We start from the raw sequence: 27812 nt of genomic DNA on the forward strand, positions 1-27812 counted from the left end.
AACTATTCATTTGATTTAAATTCTTTGTTCAGTCTTGTTGTTAATCAATTTCCATGTTTAATGGAAGTCCTAGACATCATTGTGTTGAAACACATATCATCACTCCAAAAACTCAGTGGGTAGATATTAAATATTAGGTGTTAAAACAAACAAGCAGGAATTTGGGGAAGCTGTAGAATAAAATTTAAATTCTGTGTTTGTAAGCAGTGTAGAATATTTACCTAAATGATTTTATTGATGGCTTTTTAATTTTTAAGAAATGACCAATATAAATAGCTTGCTAACTTTTGAATAAACATTATCAGACAAGAGCCAGGGAACGGAGTAAAGGTAGCTGCCTGCCGATTTCTGTTTGCTTTGTTTTCTGTATAAAATCATACAGGCTCCTGCAGCATAGGAATCTCAGCCTACTATCTAAACCACAGAAAGGCTGCTCCGGGGCTGCCAGTTTATATTCATGCCTCGTGGATACCATAGTGTCCATGTTATTGGCTGTAGCTTATGACAGAGTTCTCTGTCTATGGCTGTCTGTATTGAAGCCCACTAGTGATGTAGGGTTTAGGGAATGTAGGCCAGCTCCGGGACCACCTCACAAGGTAGGAGCGCACTCACGAGCATCCACGGCACACACAGGTGTCACCAGGCCTCCAACACCCTGTTGTTCTTTAACTTACCACTTTTACAATCACTTTGGCATCAGACTTGCTTTCTAGTTCGTCACTTTAACCTGAATTTGTGGACACAACAGAAGACTGGTCCATTTGTTTTTCTGCATGAATGAATTGTAGACGTTCATTTTGCAGCATCTCCAGAGTGCCTCCATATCTGGTTGAGACGGCACGGTGTAATCTGGTCCCACAGGAAGCAAGCTGATGAGAATCACATAGTGATGTAGTCTTGTCATGGCTAATAAAAATGTACAAATTCTTTTCTCCAAAGGTTGTTATTTCCTAATCCAATCCCTTAAGATATGGTCATGCAGGGTCTCAGAATTCCTTCCTTTCATGATAATCTTGTACCATTAAAATGTCTTTGCATTTTTTGCATGTTGCTTAAGTTCAGAACTTGGTCTAACTCAGTTTACCAACTTACAGCCACATTGTCTTATATACCAATGAATTTGAAACACTATTAAGTGAGCTATGCATGTATAATTTCAGTAAGAATCCGTGTTCATTCTGTTTCTCTTTCAAGGAATCTGACGACTGTACCAGCTCTTTGGAATATTATATGACACTACATCATGAGTGACAGTAAATGTGATAGTCAGTTTTACAGTGTACAAGTGGCAGACTCAACTTTCACTGTCCTAAAACGTTACCAGCAGTTGAAACCAATTGGTTCTGGAGCCCAAGGAATTGTCTGGTAAGTATGGTCTGTTTCAGTAGTGTAGATTGAGTTTTTGTTGTAATAAAAACTTAATAGATCTAAGTCGTCAGAATTTAGAAACACTGATGATAAAAATACCCTTTTCTTTGCTATAGGTTTATAAGCTAAATTGAATCAACCTCTTGCTTTAGTTACATATAGTCAGATTGTAGGATACAAGCTCAAATTCTTAGAATGCTGCATAAATTTAAATAGGTAGCAATTTTTCTTTTTTCTTTGTTTCTTTTCTCTTTTTTTCTTTTCCATTCCCCCTGTCATTATGATATTAGAGTAATAGGTATGACAGTGAGTTGTAACAGAAATTTGGAGTTTTATTCATTTCTTCATCCTGGCCACCTTTCCCCCCTCCCCCTTTTATTCCCAATCACTCCTATTCATTTCTAGGCGCCGTCATTGCAGTGCCTTGCCCTTCATTGGCAGGATGAGGCCAGTCAGTGTCATTATCACCCCATGGATTAACCAGGAAGGGATGCCGTATGAGGGGTTGGGCTGGCCGTCTCTTCCTTGGTGTCTCACTTCAACTATGTGTCCAGCCCAGAACGTCAGAACCGTTGGTCTGACCCTGAACCTTAGTCTCTTGCTTGGTAAGACAGTCAGCTGCCGCGACATCACTGGCCAGCTAAAGGTAAAGTTTTTCACATGTTTTCTAGACTACAGTTATCAGCACTTCCCAAGCTTTTTATCCCTTAGTTTTTTGGCAAAATCTTTTCTTCGTTTTTTGGTTAGTAAAAACAAGATTGTCTTTGCATCTAAAAGGAACTGTGGTAAAGCTAAACACCCAATGATTAGAGCTTGTAGGTAAAGGGGATTCAAGTAAAAGAGAACTCTTGGATGGTCTGGTAGGAGAGTTTATATTTTTATTAGAGATGTTGAGTTTAGAGAATCTGCATCAGTGGTTAGTAATTGATCCTCTGTTGTAGAGATATGAGATCAGGGAAGTTAGTTGTTTTCTTTGGCTTAGGTAGTTAGAGGCCCTGGAAGCTGAGAGGAGATGGTAGTTCAGAGACTCCCAGAAAAACTAATGAGGGGGAAGGGGCTGTTTGGAAGGAATGCCTGGCTTGCATCTAAAATAGTGGTGATCTTAACTTCCAATTGATAACATGCTATATTGGTACTTAAATCCAGTGTGCCAGGAAAGTTTTAAGGTGAATGGATGGTTCATATTAGGATACTTTGATGTTAATAAAAAGTTCTAGACAGTAAAATATTCTTTTGATTTATAACCCATCTCTTATTTGGAACTGGATGGTAATTTGACATAGGGAATTAAGCAAGACTGATATCAAGGACATTTAATGTAATAACCACATTAAGAGCTTGACTAGAAATTCATAATTAATTGTATAATGGAGAGCTTTACAAGGGTTTTGCAGTTAAAATTAATGACTTCATTACAGCACGGTAAATGACAATAAAATTACATGCTACTTTAAAAAATACTGTTTTTCAGAGATTAGTTTTGATTTCCAGTTTTCATATACTACTTCCCATCTTTGTTTTTTAAAGAAATGTTTAATAATGAATTTACTCATTATGGGTGTGTATTTTTCATTAAAAAAATTCTAGTTTTGAAATGAAAGTTCCCAAATAAACAGTTATAAGCTAAACCTCCTCTGGTAAAAGCAGTGGTAGAATTATAAGATGGAAAGTTCTGAATTTTTAAAGAATTTTAAAGACTAAGAGTCCAGAAATAAACCCATACATCTGTGGCCAGTTGATTTTCAAAAAGGGTGCCAAGATTATTCAGTGGGGAAAGAACAGTCTCTTCAACAAATGGTGCTGGGACAACTGGATACCCACATACAAAAGAATGAAGTTGGACTCCTACCTCACATCATGTAAAAGGTTAACTCAAAATTGATCGATGACCTAAATGTAGGAGTTAAAACCATAAAACTCTTAGAAGAAAACAAAGGGGGAAGCGTCATGACTTTGAATTCTTAGAAATGACACCAAAAGCATGAGCAACAAAAGAAGAAATTGGACTTTATCAAAATTAAAAATTTTTGTGTATCAAAGAACACTGTCAAGAGAGTGAAAAAACAACCCACAAATGGGAAAATATTTGCAAATCGTGTATCTGGTAAGAGTCTAATATTCAGAATATAAAGAACTCCTACAACTCAACAGCAAACAGACAAACAACCCAATTTATTTTTTAGGTAAAAGCGTCTTTTTTTTTTTTTAATTGGAGTATAGTTGCTTTACAATGTTGTGTTAGTTTCTGCTGTATAACAAAGTGAATCAGCTATACGTATACATATATCCCCTCCTTTTTGGATTTCCTTCTCATTTAGGTCACCACAGAGCACTGAGTAGAGTTCCCTGTGCTATACAGTAGGTTCTCATCAAACAACCCAATTAAAAAAAAAAACAAAAAACAGGCAAAGGACTTGAATAGACATTTCCCCAAAGAAGATTTATGGCCAATAAACACATGAAAAGATGCTCATTGTTAGCCATTTGGGAAATGCAAATCAAAACCACAGTGAGGTACTACTTCATACCCACTAGGTGGTCATAATCAACAAAATGGAAAATAACAAAGGTGGGCAGGGATGTGAAGAAATTACAACCCTCATACATTGCCAGCGAGAATGTAAAATGGTGCAGCCACTTGTGGAAAACAGTTTGACGGTTCCTCAACAAGTTAAACATAGAATTATTACATGACCCAGTAAATATCCCTAGATATATTCCCAAAAGAATTAAAAACAGATGTTCAAAAAAGACTTGTATACAAATGTTCATAGCAGCACTATTCTCAATAGCCAAAAGGTGGAAACAGCCCAAATGTCCATCAATAAATGAATGGATACACAAGCTGTGTTATATACATACATGGAATATTATTCATAAAAAAAATGAAGCACTGATATATGCTACAACATAAATGATCCTCAGAAACATGCTAAGTGAAAGAAGCCAAACATAAAAGGTAGTATTATTATATGAGTCCATTTATGTGAAATATCCAAAGTAGGTAAATCCATAGAGAAAGATGCAGATTGGTGGTAACAAGGGCAAGGGGGAGAGAGGAATGGGGAGCAACTTCATAATGGGTATGGAGTTTCCTTTTGGGGTGATGAAAATCTTTTGGGGTTACTTAAAGGTGGTGATTGCACAACACTGTGAATGTGCTAAATGCTACTGAATTGTTCACTTTAAAATGGTTCATTTTATGTTTATGTGAATCCCCCCTTAATAAAGATTTTTTTGAAAAAAAATGTAAACTGAAAGGTGCCTTAACTTAAGGATATTTGTCATTTTTAATGGATATTTAACCCCTGATACTATAGTATTGTATGAAATATTTTCACGTTATATTATGCATTAAAATATGTTGTCATTTTCTTGTAACTTACGTTATATATTGATATAGTCTTAACTGTACTTTCACTTAACTCTTAGTATTTTCATTTAAATAATTTTATGACAATTTTATTAACATTTGTTTGAGCAACTTTCACCTCACATACATGTAGAGGCTAAAATTTTAACACCATCCTAAATTTCACGTCTTGCAAATCCCCATTTCCATAGCCTGAATTTTGATTTTAAGGAAGGATCAAAAACTGGGTTTCACCCTTTTCTGCTCAAGAAAGAAGTCTTTGAACTGATTAAAATAGCTCTTAATGAGCCTTTTGCACAGCTAAGAGTTTATTTTGTGATCTTTGATGTAATTATTCACTTAACTTTGTAACCCAAGCCAGTTATTCATTACCAGATCAAAACCTTTTAGTTGGGTTAACTTTACTGATGCATGGAAAAGAGGTTAGTTAACTTGATTCAGATTATTGATACTTTCTTTTAGAAATGTTTGTGCAATTATGAAAATCATTCTTAGACTTCTGGGATGTTTTCTTTTGGCTTTTAGAGGAGGTGCCGTCACGAGAGCTGGGCCTAGATGGTTGGAGACCTGGTTTCCATTATTACTTTACTGCTGCTTTCTACCAGAGCCTATGTTGGCTTCCTCTCAGCCGGGAAGGTGGGTGACTACTCCTCACCTTCCTTCTAGGCTTGAGACTTCGTGGTACCATTGAACTGCAGCAGTGGTGGTGCAGGCAATGGTAGTCCCAGACTGACAAGAGAGAAACGTTTCCTGTGATACTTCCCCCACATGTCTTCAGAGGATTTTTTCCTGGCTCTGTTTTGCACAGAGTCTTGCATATTGGCATTATGCTTTAAGGTCCTTAAAAGAAAAGTGTTCTTTTTATACACAGTTCAAGGAGAGGATCTTTTACCTTGTTCTGCTGTGTAGATAGAGCAAGAAACTATGAATGGTGCCAGTTAGACTCCTTTCTTCCTCATCAGTGATGGAAGGGCTTGAGTATACCCACCATCAAGCCCTAACTTTTAGATAACTTATTATCTCCAATGGTCCCTTCTCTGCAAATATGACAGGTTCTTTCCCACGCCCATCACTTTTGTCCCTACTGCATCTCCTGGTTGGAGTCTCCTCTGAAACCCTGCTCTTCTGTCCCTGTCCTGACACTATCCCTGATCTTTTGAGACTTATCTGTGGAACTTCAGATAATCTCACCTCATGCTTGGAATAGAGCCTTCTCTCTGATCGAACCAAGGAGTGTGTGATTGGTTTGATTGATGCACACGTGCACACGTGTGCACACACACACACTCCAGAACTGTAAGATAATAAATTTGTGTCTTAAATCAGTAAATCTGTGCTAATTTGTTATAGCAACAATAGGAAACTAATATACATGTGCTTTTACATTTTTGAGAAGTAAAATATCATAGTAGCAATAATGCGTGGTTTACAAAACTTGTTAATCATCTGTTTAAACTAGAGCTTGATAAAGATATAGGGACAGGTGTGTAGGTAAACCAAAGTGCAGGTATTGATACAGGATTAAAAGGAGGAGCTGGGGTCCAAATAAAATATTCTGACTCCTAATTTTGAATTGTTTTTACAGTTGTCTGATTTATTTGTTTCTATGTTTTTGTTGTTCATTAAAACTGTTAGTAAAATAATTAGGAAGTAAGTTTTAAAATGTTTATCATTTGAAGTATTTATAAAATTAAGTTATTAATAGAATTAAGTAATTCAAGGTTTTAAAGCTCTACGGGGAAAAGGTGTGTACATTTCTTTCATATATATATATTCACTTTTTCTCTCTCCTTCTAAAATGTCAAGCTGTTTAACCAAAGTAGTAAGGACTATTTGTTTTATGAAACAGTTCTACGAAGTGCTTAACTTTTTTTTTCTGCTTTTATTAAAAAAATTTTTAATTGAAATATAGTTGATTTACAATGTTGTTAATTTTTGCTGTACAGCAAAATGGTTCAGTTATATGTATATATGCATTCTTTTTTTAAAATATTCTTTTCCATTATGGTTTACCGTAGAATATTGAATATAGTTCCCTGTGCTATACAGTAGGACCTTGTCATTTATCCATTCTAACATATAATAGTTTGCATCTGCTAACCCCAAATTCCCAATCCATCCCTCTCCCACCTCTCTCCCCCTTGGCAACCGCAAGTCTGTTCTCTATGTCTGTGAGTCTGTTTCTGTTTCATAAAGGTTCATTTGTGTCATATTTTAGATTCCACATATAAGTGATATCATATGGTATTTGTCTTTCTCTTTTTGACTTACTTCACTTAGTATGATAATCTCGTTCCATCCATGTTGCTGCAAATGACATGATTTCGTTCTTTTTTATGGCTGAGTAGTATTCCATTGTATATATGTCCCATATCTTCTTTATCCTTTCATCTGTAGATGGACATTTACTTTGTTTCCATGTATTGGCTATTGTGAATAGTGCTGCTATGAATATAGGGGTGCATGTGTCATTTTGAATTATAGTTTTGTCTTTATATATACCCAGGAGTGGGATTGCTGGATCATATGGTAGCTCTATTTTTAGTTTTTTGAGGAACCTCCATAATGTTCTCCATAGTGGCTGCACCAGCTTACATTCCCACCAACAGTGTAGGAGGGTTCCCTTTCTCCACACCCTCTCCAGCATTTGTTATTTGTAGACTTTTTATATATATATAAATTTATTTATTTATTTATGGCTGCGTTGGGTCTTCATTGCTGCGTGCGGGCTTTCTCTAGTTGCAGCGAGCAGGGGCTGCTCTTCATTGTGGTGTGTGGGCTTCTCATTGTGGTGGCTTCTGTTGTTGTGGAGCATGGGCTGTAGGCGGGTGGGCTCAGTAGTTGGGGTTTGCAGGCTCTAGAGCGCAGGCTCAGTAGTTGTGGCGCACGGGCTTAGTTGCTCCGCGGCATGTGGGATCTTCCCAGACCAGGGCTCGAACTCGTGTCCCCTGCATTGGCAGGCAGATTCCTAACCACTGTGCCACCAGGGAAGTCCCTTGTAGACTTTTTAATGGTGGCCATTCTGACTGCTATGAGGTGGTACCTCATTGTAGGTTTGATTTGCATTTCTCTAATAATCAACAATGTTGAGCATCTTTTATGAAGTGTTTAAAAAAAAAGTGTAATATTAGATCTGACAATGCCTAGAAGTGACAGTTACAACCTTAACATGAAATGGTTGGTATAGCTCTTATTCCTTTTTGCTTCCTCTAGTTCTGTACAAGCATGAATGTTGGCCTGTTCTTATACTGTTTTGTTTTCTGTTAGTATATATAAATAAACATATTGTCCACAACAAAATTTTTGTGATAAAGAAGATATATGCTATAAGGCATAGGAAGGCTATGATTCAGGAGAACTGAGTTCTAAGTCCAGCTCAGATCCTCATAGCAGTAGTTCTTAGTGACCTTGGGCAAATCATTGTGTCTTTATAGTTACACCTCTAAAATGTATAGTTTGGAACTTCTAATTTAAGATCAGACACCTAAACAAAGAGACAGGAGAGCAGTAATCAGTGGATATGAGAGCATTTAACAAGTTTCTGCAGAGGAAGTGAGAATAAGTAGGTAAGACATTTGCCACAAAGAAGAGAACCTATCTATAGTAGAACTCCAAAGAGGTTGTGAGTATACAGATGCCAGATACAAAAAACGAAGATGAAACGGGTGGCTAGAAGTAGGGATGTTAATTAAAAGTGTGTCTATGAAACAGTTTTGCTAGTTGGCTCCCAACATTCCCACCCCTACCCCCATGCTCAGCATTTGCCCCTAGAGAGCGAGTAAGTAAATGAAGAATTATTAGGCCAGTATCTGGGGAAGGAGAAGCCTAGTAAGAGGAGCCAAGGATTTGGGGTGTTCTTTCCCTTGAGGGCATTTGAAAATTCTGGAGTAGGCAGCTGAGAGACTTAGAGTCCTTTGGACTGCTTTGTGGGGCTATAGGAGACAGGGATTGGAGTCCAGGGCCCTCTAAAGGGGCTTAGTGAACTTCCTTTGCTTTAACTGGGTCCAATAAAGGGCTGCATCCTAGAAGTAAGGATGAACCAAAAAGAAACCAGCCCTTGCAGGAACTGCCACTTAACTTCACATCATCTCATTTGCTGAACCCAAAGTGAGGTGAGCCCAAATTGCTAGTGCCCCCAGGTACCCAGCAGAAATAAATGTAAATTCTACCTGGAGGAAGATAGATCATACTGGATATCAAATTATTTCTAGATAGCAAACAGTTTTGCAAGTTCAAGGTGCAAGACGTAATCAGAAATAACTAGTCACACAAGGAGATTGGACAACATTCACAAAATCCAGCACAAACAACAGAGAAAAGAAACAGATCCACAGGGGTTATTGGCATTATTGGATCCAGACTTCCAAAGAGTTATGATGTTATGTTCCGGATGATAAAAGACAGTATGAAAAAGTTTTGGTGGAAAATGAAAACTTAAAACAACTAAATAGAACTTATAGAACTATAAGACATAGTAATTGAATTATGAAGTTAATGGGTGGGTTTAAAAGCATATTAGATATAACTGAAGAGAGAATTGTGATCTGAAAGATAGGTGAGGAAAAAAGTATCCAGAATGAAGCCTGGGGAGACAAAAGGGTAGAAAAATATGGAAGAGAGGATGTATTTGTTTTCTATTGCCGCGTAACAAATTACCATAAACTTAGTGGTTTAAAGCAGAACAACAACCATTTATAATTTCATAGTTCTGAAGGCCAGAAATCTGGGTGGGATTTCCTGGGTTCTCTGCTTGGCATTTCACAAGGCTGAAATCAAGGTGTCACTGGACTGGGCTCTTATCTGGAAGCTCTGGGGAAGAATTTGCTTTCAAGTGCATTCAGGTTCTTGGCAGAACCCAGTTCCTTGCAGCTGTAGGTCAGAGGTCTCCATTCCATTCCCTTGCTCTCTATCAGCCAGGGGCCACTCTGCTCCTAGAGGCTCCCACATTCCTTCTCACGTGACCCCCCTTCCATCTTAAAGGCAACAACATGTCTAGTCCTTCTCAGGATTCAGGTCTTTCTGGCTTTCCCCTCTTCCCACCAGCCAAACAAACTCTGCTTCTAAAGGGTTCTCGTGATTGGACTAGTGCCCCCCCCACCCCTTCCGTTGTGATCTCCCTTTTGTTAAACTTGGCCCTCTTGCAGGACACAGGGTCAATATACTACAAAAAAATCAAATGCCTAGAAATTGATAGAACAAACCACTTCAGAAAACAGTTTGGCATTATCTACTAAAATAAACTATATGTAATACCACTTTTAGCTATCTACTCGTCAGAAATGCATGCCCAGAACCATGTACAAGAATGTTTATGACCATGGTTTTTGCTTGCAAACTGAAAACAACCAATGTATCTATCAACATTATGTCATATAATCATAACAAAGGAATATTATAGCGATGACACAGAATGAGTTATAGCTTCACACAACAACGGATGTGCCTCACAAATATAATGTTGAGTGAAAGAAGTCAGGCATAGACAGTTTCAAAAACCAGGCAAAAATAAATGATGCAGGGGCTTGAAGATACATGTTTAGCTGGTAAAAGCAAGGAAGTGATTATCATAAAAGTCAGAAGTAGGGGACTTCCCTGGTAGTCCAGTGGCTAAGACTCCATGCTCCCAATGGAGGGGGCCCAGGTTCGATCCCTGGTCAGGGAACTAGATCCCACATGCCACAACTAAAAGATCCTGCATGCCGCAATGAAGATTGAAGATCCTGCGTGCAGCAGCTAAGACCCAGCACAGCCAAATAAATATATTTTTTTAATTATAGTATAAAAATAAAGTCAGAAGTAGTTATCGTCTTTGGGGGGCAGGAAGGATAGTGATTAGTGGGGGGGAGTGCTTTGGGGTTGTTGACAAAACATGGTTCTTTGTAATAAATCATTAAGACGAGGAACAAAAAAGGAAGCAAAAGAATGAATACCAGACAGGCATACACCTTCTCACCAGCAACACTCAACTCTGGAAATCATTGGAGCTCTGAGAGAAAATTGATTTCGAGCTTAGAAGACAAACTATCAATCAAGGATAAAGGAAGAGTAAGATAATTTATCTTCCATGCCCTTTTTTTCTGAGGAAATTCCTTGAGAGTGTACTCCAACAAGAAAGAATACAAGAACGTGTAACACCAGAAACAGTGGAAGCCAGAGAAAAGAAATCCCAGGGCAATAGGTACACATCAGGCCTTGAAACCCCAAGAAAAATGTCTTTCCGAAAAATGGAATAGATTCCAAACAATAGATAATGTGAGTAAGGAGGTAAGAAGTACTAGTGACAGCTCTAAAGAGGTATATTTGTCTTCTCTTAATAAGAAAAAAAAAGTTTATTAGAAACTTGTGGTAGAAAAGTTAGAAAAAGTCATGATCTAAGAATAAAACAAATTTAAAGCAGCATGATGTTTGAGAACTTACGGAATGTTAGAAGAGAATCCATTTAACCTTAATGCTGGAAACAATCACATTCTCCTATGAGTGGCAAGGGTCATGTGATCTTTAGAAATGAAATGTAATCCTCGCTCTGAAATTAGTAATGTTTACATGTGTGCACATACATACATACACTCTGTAAGTCGATTTTCAACTTTTAGACACATCCTAAGGAAGAAACACAGAAGATTTAATTATAGGGATTGAAAGATGTGTTATTAAACTTGACCATTTAAGACAGAAATTGGAGGAAAAGAGATTAGAGAGCTGGAGGAAAAAGGAGATGAAGTGTAATATTCTCATTTTACATAGTGGGGAGCAAGAGGTTCCTTTGAAGGTTGATGCAGCAAGTTTAGGCATGTTATTTAAAGTTACAAGGGTGACCAAGGGAAAAGTTAAAAATAACATGAGAGGTCTTCCCTAGTGGTGCAGTGGTTGAGAGTCCGCCTGCCGATGCAGGGGACACGGGTTCATGCCCTGGTCCGGGAAGATCCCACATGCCGCGGAGCGGCTGGGCCCGTGAGCCATGGCCGCTGAGCGTGCGTGTCCGGAGCCTGTGCTCCGCAACGGGAGAGGCCACAACAGTGATAGGCCCGCGTACCAACAACAACAACAAATAATAATAATAATAACATGAGAACAAAAAACTAGGAGGAGTTGGGGGTTTCAACGAAGTGACTAAATCCTCAGTGTTCATAATGGGGAGTAAATAGCTAATTTCTGAAGTTGATAAATGAGGAAATAGTGATAAAAGTATATTCTTTGGAGTTGAGATATTACTAAAAGAAGTAAAGCCAGGAATAACTGAAGGTAGCTCCTCCTGGAGTTGGAACTAGGAATGGGGAAGCATGAGTCCGCTCAGATATTCAGAATTGGTCCATTTTGCTCATTGGACAAAAACTTTTGAGACCAAAAAAGGTGTGTCTGTTTTTAAATTCTCAAGACTGAGAAATATATATATATATATATATATATATATATGTACAAATCACATGTGCATGTATTAATTAATGATTTGTTTCACAAATAGATTTATTTTTGACATTTTATAATCCATATGAATATTACATTTGCATATGGGCATGTGATTTTAATTAATTAATTTTCTTTATTTTTTTTTGGCTGCATCAGGCCCTAGTTGTGGCACGCAGGGTCTTCATTGAGGCGTGTGGGATCTTTCCTTGTGGCATGCGGGCTTCTCTCTACTTGTGGCCCATAGGCTCCAGAGCACGTGGACTCTGCAGTTTGCGGCATGTGAGCTCAGTAGTTGTGGCACACGGGCTTAGTTGCCCCACAGCATGTGGGATCTTAGTTCCCCAACCAGGGATTGAACCCAAGTCCCCTGAATTGGAAGGCGGATTCTTTACCACTGGACCACCAGGGAAGTCCCTGGGCATGTGATTTTACATTTGTGTATACATGAACACATAATGTGAATTAAAGAAAAAGTAATTCCAAAGTAACATGAAGCTTCTAATAATTCTTAACCAAATGCTACAGCAGACAGCCTTCAATTTTAAAAAGTTAAAATTGAATTAAGTTTGGGTTTTTTGGCAAAAAAAAATTAATAGACGTGAATAAGTGTAAACAGTGTTATAAACTGAATAGAATAAATAAATAGAAACAGTATTTTAAATGGTGCTTAGGTTCTCAGATGGTCTTTAGCAGCTTTTAACCCCTGATGAGGAGCCAAAAGGTAACAGTGACAGCAATCATACTGTTAGTGCTAGCTTGAAACTAGTACAGAAGGTACTCAATTTTTCCTGTCTATTTTCTGGAGGAAAATCAATCATAAATTTCAGCTGGGAACTTGAGATTCTGGAAACAAAGATCCTAGAGGATTTTATTTCTTAACCATAGTAGTATGAGGAGGTATTTCTAGCAGAATTTTATGTATAGCAATTGCTTATGTTAGGGATTTTGTATCTTGGGGATTTACCATGAACTGAGATTTTGGCTTCTGTTTTCCTTTTAGATTCTTACATCTGGGAAAAACACAATCAATCAAAATCTAGATTTATTATATCCATCTCATGAGTTCAAACCATTTTCTCTACTGTGATACTCCAAAATATACTTATATTTCATTCTGTGATACCAGTGACTTTTTTTCAACTTATTGGCATATTTAAACTGAAGATTTTGTTTCCTGAGCAGTCTTACATGCTCTGTATTAAATTACTTGGTTCTGAACATAATAATCTCAACTAATATAATGAGACGTCCATGTGCAAAGGATTGCTGAATCCCATCCTAGCTTCAGCTGCCATGGTGGCGCCTCTGCAGAGGAGTCCATTCGTCCTGCACTCTTAGCCAACTCACCTTACTCTTAATGTGCAGAAGTACCAGAGTAGAAGCAAGCAGATTTTTCCTTATTTGTTATTCATTTAAAAAGATAATACATTGAATGTACATGCTTCTGCATTGCTGTATATTCCAAAATCATCCTAATGGGTTGCCTATTATATTTCTCAATTATAGTGCTGCTTTTGATACAGTTCTTGGGATAAATGTTGCAGTCAAGAAACTAAGCCGTCCTTTTCAGAATCAGACTCATGCAAAGAGAGCTTATCGTGAACTTGTCCTCTTAAAATGTGTCAATCATAAAAATGTAAGTTATGTCTATATTTCCTCTAATACTTTAATGTTGTCAATGCTGCCATAATCATCTGGGTCTTTGGAGGTACAATGAGTTTAGACCTAGGGTAAACTAGTGATAAAAATACTATTTAAATGGTTATATTTTATTGACAGAATTTTCAATCAACATTGGAGATATTGAAGTCAGCAAGAGGCATCATTGTCCATAGGAATTTAGGTCACTCAACACAGATGGGAATGTCAATTAACCTTGTAACCATTTGGTTTTCACTGTTTCCCTGTGTATAAAATGGCAACAGTATTGACCTGGCAAATTGAGAAATATCCAAATACTTTTTAGAAAAATGTTGTTCTATAAGTAGCTTTTACATATTCACATTTATTTAAATAAATGTTATTAGATGATGTTATATTCAAGATAGTTGTACTTGGCATCTCTACAGAAATCAAAGCATTGTAAATTTTAAGGAAAAACAGTATATCTCTAGAAAATGAGGTACTCAGGCCCATTTTATGTTCTACTACTGATGCCTGAGCATTATTTTGAACATGATTTTGATAACCTTGCCATGTTATAAAATTATAAAATGTTAAGTCTGGCAGGGGCTTTGGAGACCCCCTCCCATGTGACCTCTTTTTGTTACGGGGTGGGGGGGATAAGTATTTAAAAGTACACTCAACTCTATATGGCTCCTTTTGTTGTAACATTTATGCTGGATTTTTCTGGTGTAGGGACATTAAACACAAAACTAAGATAGGTTCAATCTTTTGAGTCTGTGGTTTGTGTTTGTTTTTAAATTCTCCAATGCATGCTTTATTTTACAGGTTTAAAACAAAAAGTAAAAAAGTTTTTTTTTCAGGTTACAAAAAAATATGTTTATTATTATTTTTAATTCAAACAGTATAAACAAGAAAGAAAAATCCTTGAATCCCACCACCCACTATTATTAACATTTTGGTGAGCATTCTTATGCATATATATACACACATACATAAATAAGCTCAGTTATGTTATTACACATCCTGCTTTTTCCCTAGTGGAATGTTGCTAGATCTCATATACATTAATGAACATAGATATAAACCATTTTTTAAATGGCTACATAGTACAGATGCACAGTAATTCATTTAACCAATCACCTATTATCAGATATTTAGATTGTTTCCAGTTTTTTGCTATTATAAGCAGTGCTGCAGTGAACATCCTTATACATTGCATCTTTGCACACTTGTCCAGGTGAATTCCTTGGCCAAGATTGCTGGGTCAAAGACTATGCATACTTTTGGTTTTAATAATATATACTGACAAATTAACCTCAAGGAAGACTGTCAATTTTACACTTTTATTGAGTATCTGAGTATGTCTTTTATTTCAAAATACCCCAGAGCTACATACTGTTGATTTGTTTTACCTTACCAAACTGATAGATGACAAATCATACCTTATTTTTATTTGTGAGGTTGATTTTCTTTCCATATCTCTATTAGCCATTTATTTTTATTTCTTGAGAGTTTGTTTTTCATGGCCTTTGTCAATTTTTCTCTAGGACTGTTGGTTTCTTTCTTATGCATCTATAGAAGATCTTTGTATATTAAAGCTGTCAACCCTCACTTTTCCATCTGACCTAATTTAGGTTGTTTTTGTCATACTGATTTTTGTTGTTGTGTTTAACATAATCAAATCTCCTAGGTTTCCTGTCATGCTTAGAAAAGGCTTTTCTACACCAGAATTGCATAAATGTTTATTCATATTTTAATGTTTCATGGTTTCATGTTTTAGATTTAAATTTTTGTTCCATTTTGAGTTTATCTTGGTGTAAAGATTGAAGTATGAATCTAGTTTTTTTCCCCCTTGGCTAGCCAGCCACTCAAATCCTATATACTGAATAATTCATCTTTCCCTCAGTCATTTGAAATGATTGAGGACGTGTGTTTGATGCTCAAGCAGCAGAATTCATTGTTTAACCATTGGGGTGCCAGGACCAAGGCCTGTGGTGGGGTCAGTTCTTGAATCCTCCTTACGTAAAGGTAATGTTAATAGGTAATGCTATGAGGCATTTCATCTTTATCATACCAAAAATATAAGCTTAGCCTTTACATTTCAAAACTTTTTAGAAATTTGGATATTGTATTTAAGTTTTCAGAGTTAACATATTGCTTTATTTAGTGTTTTTCTACTTGTAATTGCTACTTTTTTATGTTCAGAGCTAGAAAGACATTATGTGTTAAAATTCTATAGTAATAAGTTACTGGGGACACATAAAAGTGATTTGATTAAAAGTGCATATTATTTCCAAGTTGAGAATCCTAATCATTTAGCTTTTTTCAAATGCTGTGTAATAGAATGTTTTGGTAAAAGCAATAACAATAATAATAAATACAAAGCTCTGCTGTGATTTTTTTTCTAGTTTTAACACACTTTAATGTTAAACTTAATTTTTATAATCAAGTAGAGTCATTTGACATGCTGAGATATAATTTTCTTTTTTCAGATAATTAGTTTGTTAAATGTGTTTACACCACAGAAAACTCTAGAAGAATTTCAAGATGTGTAAGTATAATTTTTATTCAGTAATACACTGCTCATCAAAGAGTGAAAATTTAGAAAAGAAAGTAACTGCTTTTTTACTTAGGAAATATAGGTGAGAACACATTTTTAAATGATATCCTAGCCACTTTTCTCTGTGGACGAGAAATATTAAGGAAAATGAATAATAATATTCAACTATTTGTGCCTAGATGGTTATCATTTCTACAGCAGATAAAGGATGATTGAAAATAATTCTTCAGAGCAGACAGTGCCATTAATGCTGCTGATTTCCTTTACTGAAATATAAAATATAACATGTTTTTCTCTAGTCCCCAAGATTGTAGGGTTTAGGTGTTATTATTTGAAATGGGTAAGTCATTAAACTTCCAAAATGTGAAATAGAATTATCGTAGTAATGATGAAATGAGATATTAATTTATTATTGAGATATAATACACAACTTTATCCTAAATTTATTCATGTATTCATTCATTCATTCAACAAATATTTGATTGCCAGGAATTCCCTGGCAGTGTGGTGGTTAGGACGCCATGCTTTCAGCCCGCAAGCCACATGGTGAGGCCAAAAAAAAAAACAAACAAATATTTGATTGCCAACTGTGTGCTAGACAGTCTCTTGAACTTGGCATACTTTAGTGACCAAAACAGCAAAAATACCTTTCATTTTTTAAGAATTGCAGGTGGTCATATTTCTTCCTAGAGCTTGCAGGAAAGCCAGGGAAGATAGACAGTCAACATAACAAATAAGGAAATGATGTCATTCATTAGGATGTGTGGCAAATGTTGTAGAAGAAATGGAGCTGGGTAAGGGGGTTCAGAAGTGCTGGGCGTTAGGAGTCAGGTTGCAACTTTAAGTAGAGTAGTTAGGGAAGGACCTCACTGGATTGGTGACATGTGAAGAAAGCCTTCAAGGAAGTGAGGAGGTTAGTCCTACAGATATTTGGGGGAAGGTAGTATCAAGATAGAAGGAACAGGCAGTGTAAAGGAGCAGAAGAGGGAGTGTGCCTGTTGTGTTATAAGAACAGCAGGAGCCAGTGTGGCTGGATCAGAGGAAGCAGAGGAAAGTTGAAGAGGTGGGTTCAAAGAAGTGACAGGGCCAGACACTGCTGGGCCTCTAGGCCATTGTAAGGATTTTCCTTTACAGGTCAGTAAGACTTTCAGCAGGAAGAGTAAGCTTATCTGACTTATGTTTTAAAAGAATAACTTTGGTTTCTGGGTCGAGAACCCACTGTTAGGAGTAGGACACAGAACACCAGTCAGGAGGCTATTGCAGCAATTCAGGTGAGATTATGATGGCTGCATTTAGACCAGAGGGGTGATAGTGATGGTAAAGGCAAGAGATAGGATGCTGACACTGTTTTGAAGGTAGAACCCCACTGTTTGCTCCTAGAGAGAATGTGTGGTATGAGAGAAAGAGGAGCTGAGAGCAACACTTGGAGTTTTGGCCTGAGCACCAGAAGGATAAAAGTGCTCTCAACTGAGATGTGGAAAGCTACAGTCAGAACAGATTGCGAGGTAGGGTAGAATCAGGAACTCAGTTTTAGTTCAAGATGTCTGTTGGACACCCAAGTGGAACTGTGAAATAGGCAGTTAGATAAATGAGCCTGGAGTTCAGCAGGGGGATCTGGGTTGAAGGTATTAATTTGGTAGTTGTCAGTCTATAGATGGTATTTAAAGTCTTGAGACCAGAGACCAGAGATCACCAAGACTGTAAGTACAGTTAGAGAAAAGAAGACCAAGGACCGAGTGCTGGCACTTCAACAGTAAGAAGCTGGGGATAGGAAAAGGGCACAGTCAGCCAGGATTGTAGGACTGGCCACTGGATTTAGCAACACGGAAGGCCGACATGGAGCCTTGAGGACAGTTTCAGCAAAGTGGTGGGGGCAAAAGCCTGATTAAAGTGGGATTAAGGAAAAATGGGAGAAAAAATTGGAGATGATAAGTATAGACACCTCTTTGGGGAGTTTTGCTTGCATAGGGAGCAAAAATACAGGATGGTAGCTGGTGGGGGAAGTAAGGTCAAAGTTTTCTTAAGCTGAGAGCAATAACAGCATGGTTTCTATATTGGTAAGAATGATCCAATAGCAAAAATGTTTAAATATAGGAGAATTTGAATGTTTGAAATTCTATTTACTATGATATAAAAATTGTTTTGTATTTAACTTGAAAGGCATTTTGTTGTTAGTTGTTTCCATTTTTTGAAAACTTTTACAAACTTTCATTATACATTTGCTTCTTTTCAAGATACCTTATAAATGTTTAGGGAAAACAAGTTATCTTTTTACTTTAGCCAGTGCAGTGGCTAGGTGGTAAGTTATTACTATTTCATAAAAATTCTAGTTTAATAACCATAAAGGAATTTTGGATAATTTTCATGTGTACATGGCTGATCATTTATTTCCCCAGGTATTTGGTTATGGAATTAATGGATGCTAACTTATGTCAGGTTATTCATATGGAGTTGGACCATGAAAGAATGTCCTACCTTCTTTACCAGATGCTCTGTGGTATTAAACATCTACATTCAGCTGGTATAATTCATAGAGTAAGTAGTGATACCATATTGTTTTGTTTTGTTTTTTAATCACACTCATTTCGTTGTCATAATCTCCAGTTACAAAAGAACATAATATTTTTTAAAAATTTGTCAATGTCGAAAATCCAAATAAACTATGGGATCATGTTACTCTTCCAAATATAGTTGAGATTAGAAGACATTTGTGGAATGCCTGGTTTGCCTGGGCCCATGTGAGCCACCCTGGATGCAGGCATGAGCCAGCTGTTCAGACTAGTACTGCAGAAAAATACTTCTTTTTTTTTTTAAGTTTTTATTTGAAAGGAACTTAAAACTTAGAGAAAAATTGCAAGAATAGGACAAAGAACTTTACTCTTTACCCAGATTTACCTGGTGTTAATAGTTTTTCCATATTTGAAATCCCATTTTTAGTGAGCAAGGAATTTGGATTTGGGGTGGGGGAAAGTTAGAGGCCAAGTAGTATATGATACAGTTGCTTGAGAAGTCTTATGTGAATTATGGCCCAAGTGTTCATTGCTTACATCGAAAAATTCTACCACTCCAGCATCCCAGCCATACTGGTGGGAGCTTTCGGAAAGGTTCCAGGCAGACCTTTTGACTAGGCCAAGGCTGGAATTTGAATGATGGTGTTGCCTGTCAGGGGGTACATATTTAAAAACCAGAGAGATATTCTCTAAGCTGGTTTTATGAGTTTTTGTTATTTTCTTCACTTGTACTGCTGTGTGGGCAAATTATGATAGAGTTGTGTTTTTTTGTTTGGTTTTTTGTTTGTTTGGTTTTTTAGCAACTATAATGTTGAGTGAGACTAGAGGCAGAGATAGTTTTATTGAAAACATTCTTAGCATTCCTTAAATTATTACTAATTTTGTTGACAGACTGTCTTTCAATATTATGTTTCAACAGCAAGAAGTTGTATTTTCTCTGAACTGAAATCTGTGGGGGGAAGAAGATAGTGAGACAAAAACAATGAAGCCTTTTCATACAAAAAAGAATAGAGAGATTTTTGATGGTGTAGTAGCAGTAATTCTTTTGGATCTGTTGGGTGCCAGGAAAGGCTGTTTCCATCACAGCCACTGATCAGAGACCTAACACAGTAGCAGAGCCCACCAATCCAGAGAGGGCCAAACTCTTGCCCCTTGTGAGCATGAGGCCTGAGGCCTGAGTGAGGTCTGCAGCCTGAGGCCAGTCCTGGCCCTCCCAGTGCCTGTTGGGCGCCTGGCACAAAGATTCCTGACCAGCCTTCAGTCATTTAAAATACAGCCTTTGCTGCCGCCAAGTGTTCAGTTTAAATTCTATAAATACTGTTGACAAACTTGCTTTAAAAATAGTAACATTGGTCTTTTTAATTAAAAATAAAGATTTCCCAGCATAACATTCTATTTCTCTTGAAAAATATTCACAGACCTTTATATAAATTAAGGCACTCCTAATTTCTCTTAAATACATTTTGTATTAAAGTCTTAACTGAGAATAAGTTCCCAGATTATTAGGCTTCATTATGTTAGGCCTTATTAATTTTGTAAAAGGAAACAGTTTGTCTTGCTTGTATCTCTCCTCTTGGGCCCAGACATACATGGGGCAGCAATATCCTCCCATTTTAGGGGGTTTTGTAAGAGCTGCAGCATGCATGTGCCTGTGTTAGGTGATGTTCCGTCCCTGCGGTTTAGGCCCATGCCTGCGGACCAGAAGGTCCAAGAAAGTTTTGGTTTGCCCAGCATGATTCCGCCAACCACCTCTCCATCCCATTTACCTCCCCACTGGGTGTCCCTCCCCTTGTCTTATGCCCTCCTGTTCACACATTTCTGAGTCTGCCAGACTTTGTGTCTGCTGTGAAAGTACCACGTGGTCATTGTGGGAAAGGTAGATAAGGCACCTGTTTGCACACCCACCACCCCTCCAGGTCCCAAGAGGTGATGAACCGCAGTTATCCCTTTAAGCCTGTTAACGGTTTTCTGTGAACTTTTCCTGTCCTTTTTTCTGTATACTATACGATAGGCATAAATACACACATTCGGTTTTGCTTACTAAAATGGTTTCGTTCTAAACATAAAATTTAATTACTTGAAAAATAAAACACCTGGATTCCCACCAATTTTTACCTTGTATAATTCAAAAAATTGAATGGAAGTCCCCAGCCCACCTGTCACCTGGAGGAGGCCAGTGATGGCAGTTGGGTGTGTTTCCTTCCTAACTTTACACTGACACATTTTCTTACTGATGCTAATACCAGCATATCTGTCTATACTTACGTCCTTGTTAACTTATATTTTTCAAAAACAGGATCATCTTGTACATATATTGTTCTGCAACTTGCTGAATAAGTTGGTCGATCTGTTTTGTATTTTTATCAAGGATCAAATAGTTTTACAAATACTTACTAAAAGAGAGCCCCCACCTCCTCCCTCTTATTTCTCTTTCCCCAGAACAAATTCTTTCAGTTCTTTTAGCTATTATTTTGGTGTTTATCTCCATATCTTGAAATAATATGATGAGATCTCTATTTGTTGATCTTTCTTCAGTTTGGGACATAAGGTACTGATTTAGCTCTTTTTCACCAATCGTGCCCCTCACCTGCCACCTTTCCTGTCCCCCTGTCCTCCCAGTATAGTTACAATGTAATTGGTTTGGATCAGTGTCCATAGTGTGTTTTACGTCATCGTGACCCTGTAAACGCTTTTCACAGCTAAGCCTATATTTACACCATGATTATATTTCTTTTCCTTTCAACTTTTTGTCCCTAGAGTTAACAACACTTGTCTTTTATTTGTTAGAGTTTTGGTCTTTGTTGTTTGTTTTAAGGAGGGAGCAGTTTTCCACATCCTTATTGCTAATTAAACCCTAAGGTTTCTGCCAGGTATCTAAGTCTTCTCTCACTGCATCCAAATGTCTTAGCTGTTCCATCACCTTGATTGTCTCCTGGCGCCTCAGCCCTGCTCACATCTGGACTGGCTGCCCCCATACCTGATGCAGAGACCTTATCCTGGACCTCGCTCCAGCGTTTTCCTGGGGATTTCCTTCACCTCTCTCTGGAGTTGGAGCCCACTTCCTGATCCCTATCTCTCCTTTGTTTTGGTGGGACACATCCTCCAATAGCTTCCCCAGAAGTGGTGCATGGGAAGTAAAATTTTTGAGGCCTCAGATAGCTGAAACTCTTTATTCTGCCCTCTCACATGATTAATAATTCGGTTGGATAGAAAATTCTTAGTTACAAATCAGTTCCCCTCTAAGGTATAAATACAGTACCCTGTTGTGTAGTGTTGTATGGCTTTTGAACTTTCTAATGCCATTCTTACTACTGATCCTTTGCAAGTGCCCTGTTTTGGGTTTTGTTTTATCTCTGGAAACATTTTTTAAAGTTTCTTTATTTCTTGTATTCTGAAATGTTAGGATGATATGCCTTGATATGGAAATTTTTTTCATTAATTGTGGTGGGCACTTCAGTCTGGAAGAGCATGCCATAGAGTTCTGGAAAATTTTTTATTATTTCTTTCAGAATGCCTTCTTTACTGTGTTCTTTATTCTGTCTTTCTCTGAAGTATGAGTTAGTTGGAGCTCTTTTTTATTTTTAAAAGTTGTTTTTTATAGCATTTTGTTCTTTTTTTTATTGGAGTATGGCTAATTTACAATATTGTGTTAGTTTCAGGTGTACAGCATAGTGATTCAGTATTTTTTCAGATTACATTCCATATTACCAGATAATGGGTGTAATTCCCTGTGCTATACAGTATTTTCCTGTTGCTTACCTACTTTATATATGGTAGTTTGTATCTATTAATCCCATACCCCTAATTTGTATCTGTTAATTTGTATCTGTTAATCCCATACCCGTCTTCCGTCTCCCTTTTGTTTTTGTTTTTTTTTTTTGCGGTACGCAGGCCTGTCACTGTTGTGGCCTCTCCCGTTGCGGAGCACAGGCTCCGGACGCGCAGGCTCAGCGGCCATGGCTCACGGGCCTAGCCGGTCTGCGGCATGTGGGATCTTCCTGGACCGGGGCACGAACCCGTGTCCCCTGCATCGGCCGGCGGATTCTCAACCACTGCGCCACCAGGGAAGCCCCCCCCTCCCTTTTGTTAACCACAAATTTGTTTTCTATATCTGTGAGTCTGTTTCTGTTTTGTATATATATTAATTTGTATCCGTTTTTAGCTTCCAAGTGATATCATATAGTATTTGTCTTTCTCTGACTTATTTCACTAAGTATAATATTCTCTAGGTCCGTTTATGTTGCTGCAAATGGCAGTATTTCATTCCTTTTTTTATGGCTGAGTAATTCCATATACACACACACATACCACATCTTCTTATTCAGTCGTCTGTTGATAGGCGCTTAAGTTGCTTCCATGTCTTGGCTGTGGTAAATAGCATTTTGTTCTTCTTGCATGGAGACACTATCATCTCTACAAGGCTAGAATTTCTTTGAAGTTTGTTTTCTGGGTTTTTCTTGTTTGTTTTTAGGCACGCTGTGTGGCATGCGGAATCTTAGTTCCCCGACCAGGGATCGAACCCATGCACCCTGCATTGGGAGTCTTAACCACTGGTCTGCCAGGGAAGTCCCTTTGAAGTTTTCTTATTGCTGCCTGCAGTGTTTTCCTTTCCCCTGAGGTTTTGTTTTGTTTTGTTTTGTTTGTTTTAGTGCATTTGGTCTCTCGCTGTCACGTGTGAGGTTTTCCTCAAACGTCTGGTGACCTTTTGTCACTGGTCCTATTTAAGACTGAAGGATTAGAAGGCCAAGTGGAAGTGCATGGGTTGGGATTGTTGAATGAGGGGTTTTTCTCTAGAGCAACACATACCCACAGGTGTCTCTGTTTGCAGGTCTTTTCTCTGGACATCATTTAGTTTCTCTAGAAAAGGCTCCAGTCTCTTGACTGAGGGAGAGCAATCTGGCTGCTGGTATGAAAGGCTGTGTGGGGTAGGGCTGTAGTTCTCATGTGGCAAAATGCAGACCTTCGCTACAGCACCCTGTCTTCAGGCTGGGCCCCTCACCCATGCCCTTCCTGTGCCTCATACCAGCAGATCTGTTGGTACTGTGCTTGAGGCCTGAGTCTGGAAACTTGGTTTTAGTTTTTCTAGATAATAGGCCAGTAGGAGTAAAGGAGGAACCAACACCTCTGTGTGGATCTGGGAGGTCTACCTTTACCTTTCTGTGAACCTTCCCCCACCCCAGATCCCTCAGTGTCCTGCTCCCTGCCCCATCCTGCCTTCCACAGTACTTGTCGTTCAATTCCTAAGCCCTTCCCAGGTGTTGTGGTCCACATTATTTCACTGCGGGCCACTCACTGAGGTTGGAATTTACTCTACTCAGCCAAGTCATTTATTCCTTTCTGCTGCCTTCCCTCCCCATAGAGCATGTGGGGTTTTTCATTGAAGGCATTAGTGTAGCACGATGACATTAGACATGCAAGAGATGCATGGGGAGAAGGCCTGTGAGGAAGAACAGAGGGAGTGAGTCAGAGGAGGTGGGGAAGCTGACAGGGGTCAGCCCAGTCTGACCCCTTGGAGTAGAGAGGGCATGAAGGAGGGTTGGGAGCTGCCCGTCAGAGGAATCTGGTGTCTCATAAGAATGGACCTCCTTCCCCATGCAGTCATTAGCCAAGAGCCACTGTGGGGTGTGTGGCCTTGTCATAAGCAGAGGGGAGGGTCAGGGTACCTCAGTGGGGTGTCTGTCAGTTGCAGTCCCACAGCAGAGAGCCAGGTACGCATTTTCATGGCTACCACCATCCACCCTTGCCCCCCTCAGCTCTGCTTCTCCACACAGGTCAGGAGCAGCCCCCTCAGGCTCCCTGTGGGCCTCCCTTCCTGAGGGGAAGGGACCAACTATAGCCCCTTTCACTACAGTTGACCTCGGAGCCACAACAGGTACTCATTCTCTCCATTCTCCATTATTCATACCCTCAGCCATCACCTTGGCAGGTCTCTGTGCCTTACCTCAGTGTGACCCAGACCTTCATTCCTGAGGGGTCTAAGTCTGGTGGCTCACAGTGGGCCACAGGGTCCATGGACCCACCCAACAGTCATCTCCCCAGTCCTCGAGTGTGTGATTGGAACTGATACAGTTGGCAGTTGGTATTCTTAGCAGAGTGACCCCTACATTGGTTCTCTGGTCTGTGAGGTAAGAGTTATGATGGGGAAGGCCAAGTGGAAACCTGAAACTGCCCCCCTCAAGATAGTACATCAAAAACATTATTGAACTCTGGGAGGTGGGGGAGAATGGAGGAGATTAATGCTGCCATTAAAACCCAAAGAATGCGAGGATGGTGGTCCCTCATAGCTCAGTTTAATTCACTAGTCCAGCCCTTGAAGAAACTAGATGGATGCTAGAGAATGTAGACCATCGAGCCTTAGCTGATCAGTAGTCCTGATTGCAGCTGCTTGTGCTGGACACGGTGTCGTTGCTAGAGCAGATTAGTAAGGCCTCAGGTGTGGCATGTAGCCTTCGACTGGGCAGATGCATTCTTCCATACTGATTAGAAAAGACGATCAGAAACCATTCACACTCATGTGAGGTGAACAGCAATATTCTTTCACAGTTTTGCCCTAGGCCTGTGTCATAATATAGCTGGAAGAGATCTGGACCCGTCTCCATTTATTACCTGGCCTCCACAACTCACCCCCCACCACCAGCTAGAGGAGGCATGATGTTACTTTGAGTCTTTGACTTTCAGTATCCACTTAGAACTTGTGTCTAACACTTCTCCAAATGTCTGCTGTTCCCAGGTACAGTCACCTGAGTAAGGGGTCATAGGTACCTGTGGGGAAATCAAGGCAGTGGACGCTTGTTACAATGTGCAGGGTTCTCCCTCTTAGGACACCTCTTCAGTCAGTGGGTTCTAGACCGAGGACTGACCAGGAATAGCAACGGCCTCAACCTTCCACACCTCTGCTCTTGCCCTTTTTTGGTTGCAGATATTTTGTGCACCCTTATTGGCTGCCCCAGTGATGCCATCCCCGCACTCTGGGTCAAGCCCCTAAATTTAGGTGTCATTTTTATTTTAATGTGTGTTTCTTGTTCGGAGTAGTTTTCAAGATTTGAAGGGGCAGAACTGTCTTTACTCTGCCATCTTCAAACTACAAGTCCAGTTTGTTTGTGGAAAGCTTCTTCTGGTTGTGTGTGGAGACTGGTGGGAGAGCGGCTGTGCATGTGGGGAGCCCTCAGGCGCCCTGAGACCATCGGCAAGCGTTGGGAGGCGGGGCTGCCTCTCCCAGTCCTGCCAGGACAACAAGCCACACCTTTGACAGCTTGGTTTGCATTTTATTATCACAGTTTTCCAGCAGATGGCAGTAAAGTGCATTGTTCCAACAAAATCAGTGCAAGAGGACAATCTTCTGACAGGTGGAGGTGGCTGGAATGGGCATGTCTACTAATCACACAGCAGTTCATCAGACTGGCCGGTGGCACTACTCTAATCATCCTTGTTCATGTGGCGCTGTGTTAGTTCAGGGCCAGGTTGGATTTCAGGGGCTGCTGGTGGTAAAGTATAGACATCTCAAATTTTTAAAAACATCAGTCTCCTAAAAAGAAAGCACCTATTGACGTCCCCACCAACAGTGTAAGGAAGGGTCTGTTTCTGCTTCTTCCTCCAGCACTGGATATTGCCATTCTTTTCCTCATTGCCAGAAGAGAGACTAAAAATTGTTCCTTGTCATTTGGGTTTTTAATTTTCATGAAGTTGAGCATTATTTTATGTTAGTAATTTGTATTATGAAATGCCTGTTCCTGCCATAATCTTTGGTTTTAAAAAAGGAATCTAGAAACATATTGGTTTGTTTTACCTTAGCTGTATTACTGCCTTCTCACAGGAAGGGGTCACTGGTTTGAGCGTGGGGCTGATTCTTCGCTTGCTTTCCTTTGTGCAGAATAGCAGCTGTGGGTGAGTTGGCAGTGCTCCCCACAGCACATCTCCACATCGGGACATGCACAGCGGAAGTGCTCTGGGGCCAGCCAGGGACCAGTGCATCTGCATGGGCTTGGTGGGAATTTTAATTATGTTTTTAAGTGATATATATTTATAAGTTATATTTTACTGAATTCCGGATGTTTAGAAAGAGAGTGCTTAGCAGTAATGAAACATAATTTTAGCTGATGTAATTTTTAAGTGTTTTTCTGCTTATCCCAATAACACCTGGCAGCCATCACTCAAGGCACACCTATGCCCGTTGGTGACACATCGATTGGAAAGTTTCAGCCAGGTGCTGGGCCTGAAACGTCACTAAAAGTGATGGTCTTACTGTGTGGTGTGACTTGGCAGTTTGACGTTGTAGCTACACATTGGAAAGCACTTGTGAAAAGAATAGATGTGGATTGTTTAGAAGTCATAGTTTCTAGGGTGAGTTTGCAGGCTGGAGTCCAAGGCAAGAGTCAAATTCCTGTGGCCTGAGGAAGGGTCTGGGATGTGGGGGATCACCATGGAGAAAGTCCCTAGAGTTATGAAGGAAAAAACTACAGAAGTGATAGGTTGTGTTGAGAGTGTGGTGGAGTATGATGTGTACATTCACTCAACAAACATTTTCTGAGAGTTTGCTGTGCCAAACTCCGGGCTAAGAGCTGAAAGCACAGAGAGACCCTTGAGGCCTCCTCTTACAGAGCCCGTGCTGGGAGGGGCAGAGGAGGGACTTTGAGGGTAGTATGTGTGGTGGGGAGTGGTAGGTCCCAGGGAAGGGTGGGAAGTTGGGGTTGGTAATCATGGGATTCTTCTTCAAAGGAAAGAAGAAGCCTTTGGAAGATTCCAGGGTCAGAGAATTCTAGCCATGTGCTGTCCAGTATTATAGCCACTAGCCACCTGAGACTATTAAGTACTCAGAGTGTGGCTATAATTGTAAATAAACACTGGATTTCAAAGACAGTACCAAACAAAAAGAATGTAAAATATCTCATTAATAATTTTTATATGTTGGTTACATTTTAAAATGAATATTCTGGAAATATACTGTATTGGAGTAAAGGAAAATATTATT

General features: G+C 39.1%; 1 protein-coding gene across 3 annotated transcripts in view; it reads left to right on the forward strand.

Moving 5' to 3' along the window:
* Positions 1 to 27812, forward strand: part of MAPK9 (mitogen-activated protein kinase 9) — a 61184-nt gene that overhangs the window by 19319 nt on the left and 14053 nt on the right. For all 3 annotated transcript variants that reach the window (XM_029217878.1, XM_029217879.1, XM_029217877.1), the window contains 4 exons: positions 1195 to 1365; positions 13655 to 13784; positions 16267 to 16325; positions 18731 to 18869. In XM_029217878.1, the coding sequence (XP_029073711.1) occupies positions 1244 to 1365; positions 13655 to 13784; positions 16267 to 16325; positions 18731 to 18869 (450 nt within the window). In that variant the 5' untranslated portion in view covers positions 1195 to 1243. The remainder of the gene's footprint in view (positions 1 to 1194; positions 1366 to 13654; positions 13785 to 16266; positions 16326 to 18730; positions 18870 to 27812) is intronic.

The sequence above is a fragment of the Monodon monoceros genome, unplaced genomic scaffold (assembly GCF_005190385.1).
Source record: "Monodon monoceros isolate NGI ecotype Baffin Bay Population unplaced genomic scaffold, NGI_Narwhal_1 Super_Scaffold_12, whole genome shotgun sequence".
Taxonomy (NCBI): Eukaryota; Metazoa; Chordata; class Mammalia; order Artiodactyla; family Monodontidae; genus Monodon; species Monodon monoceros.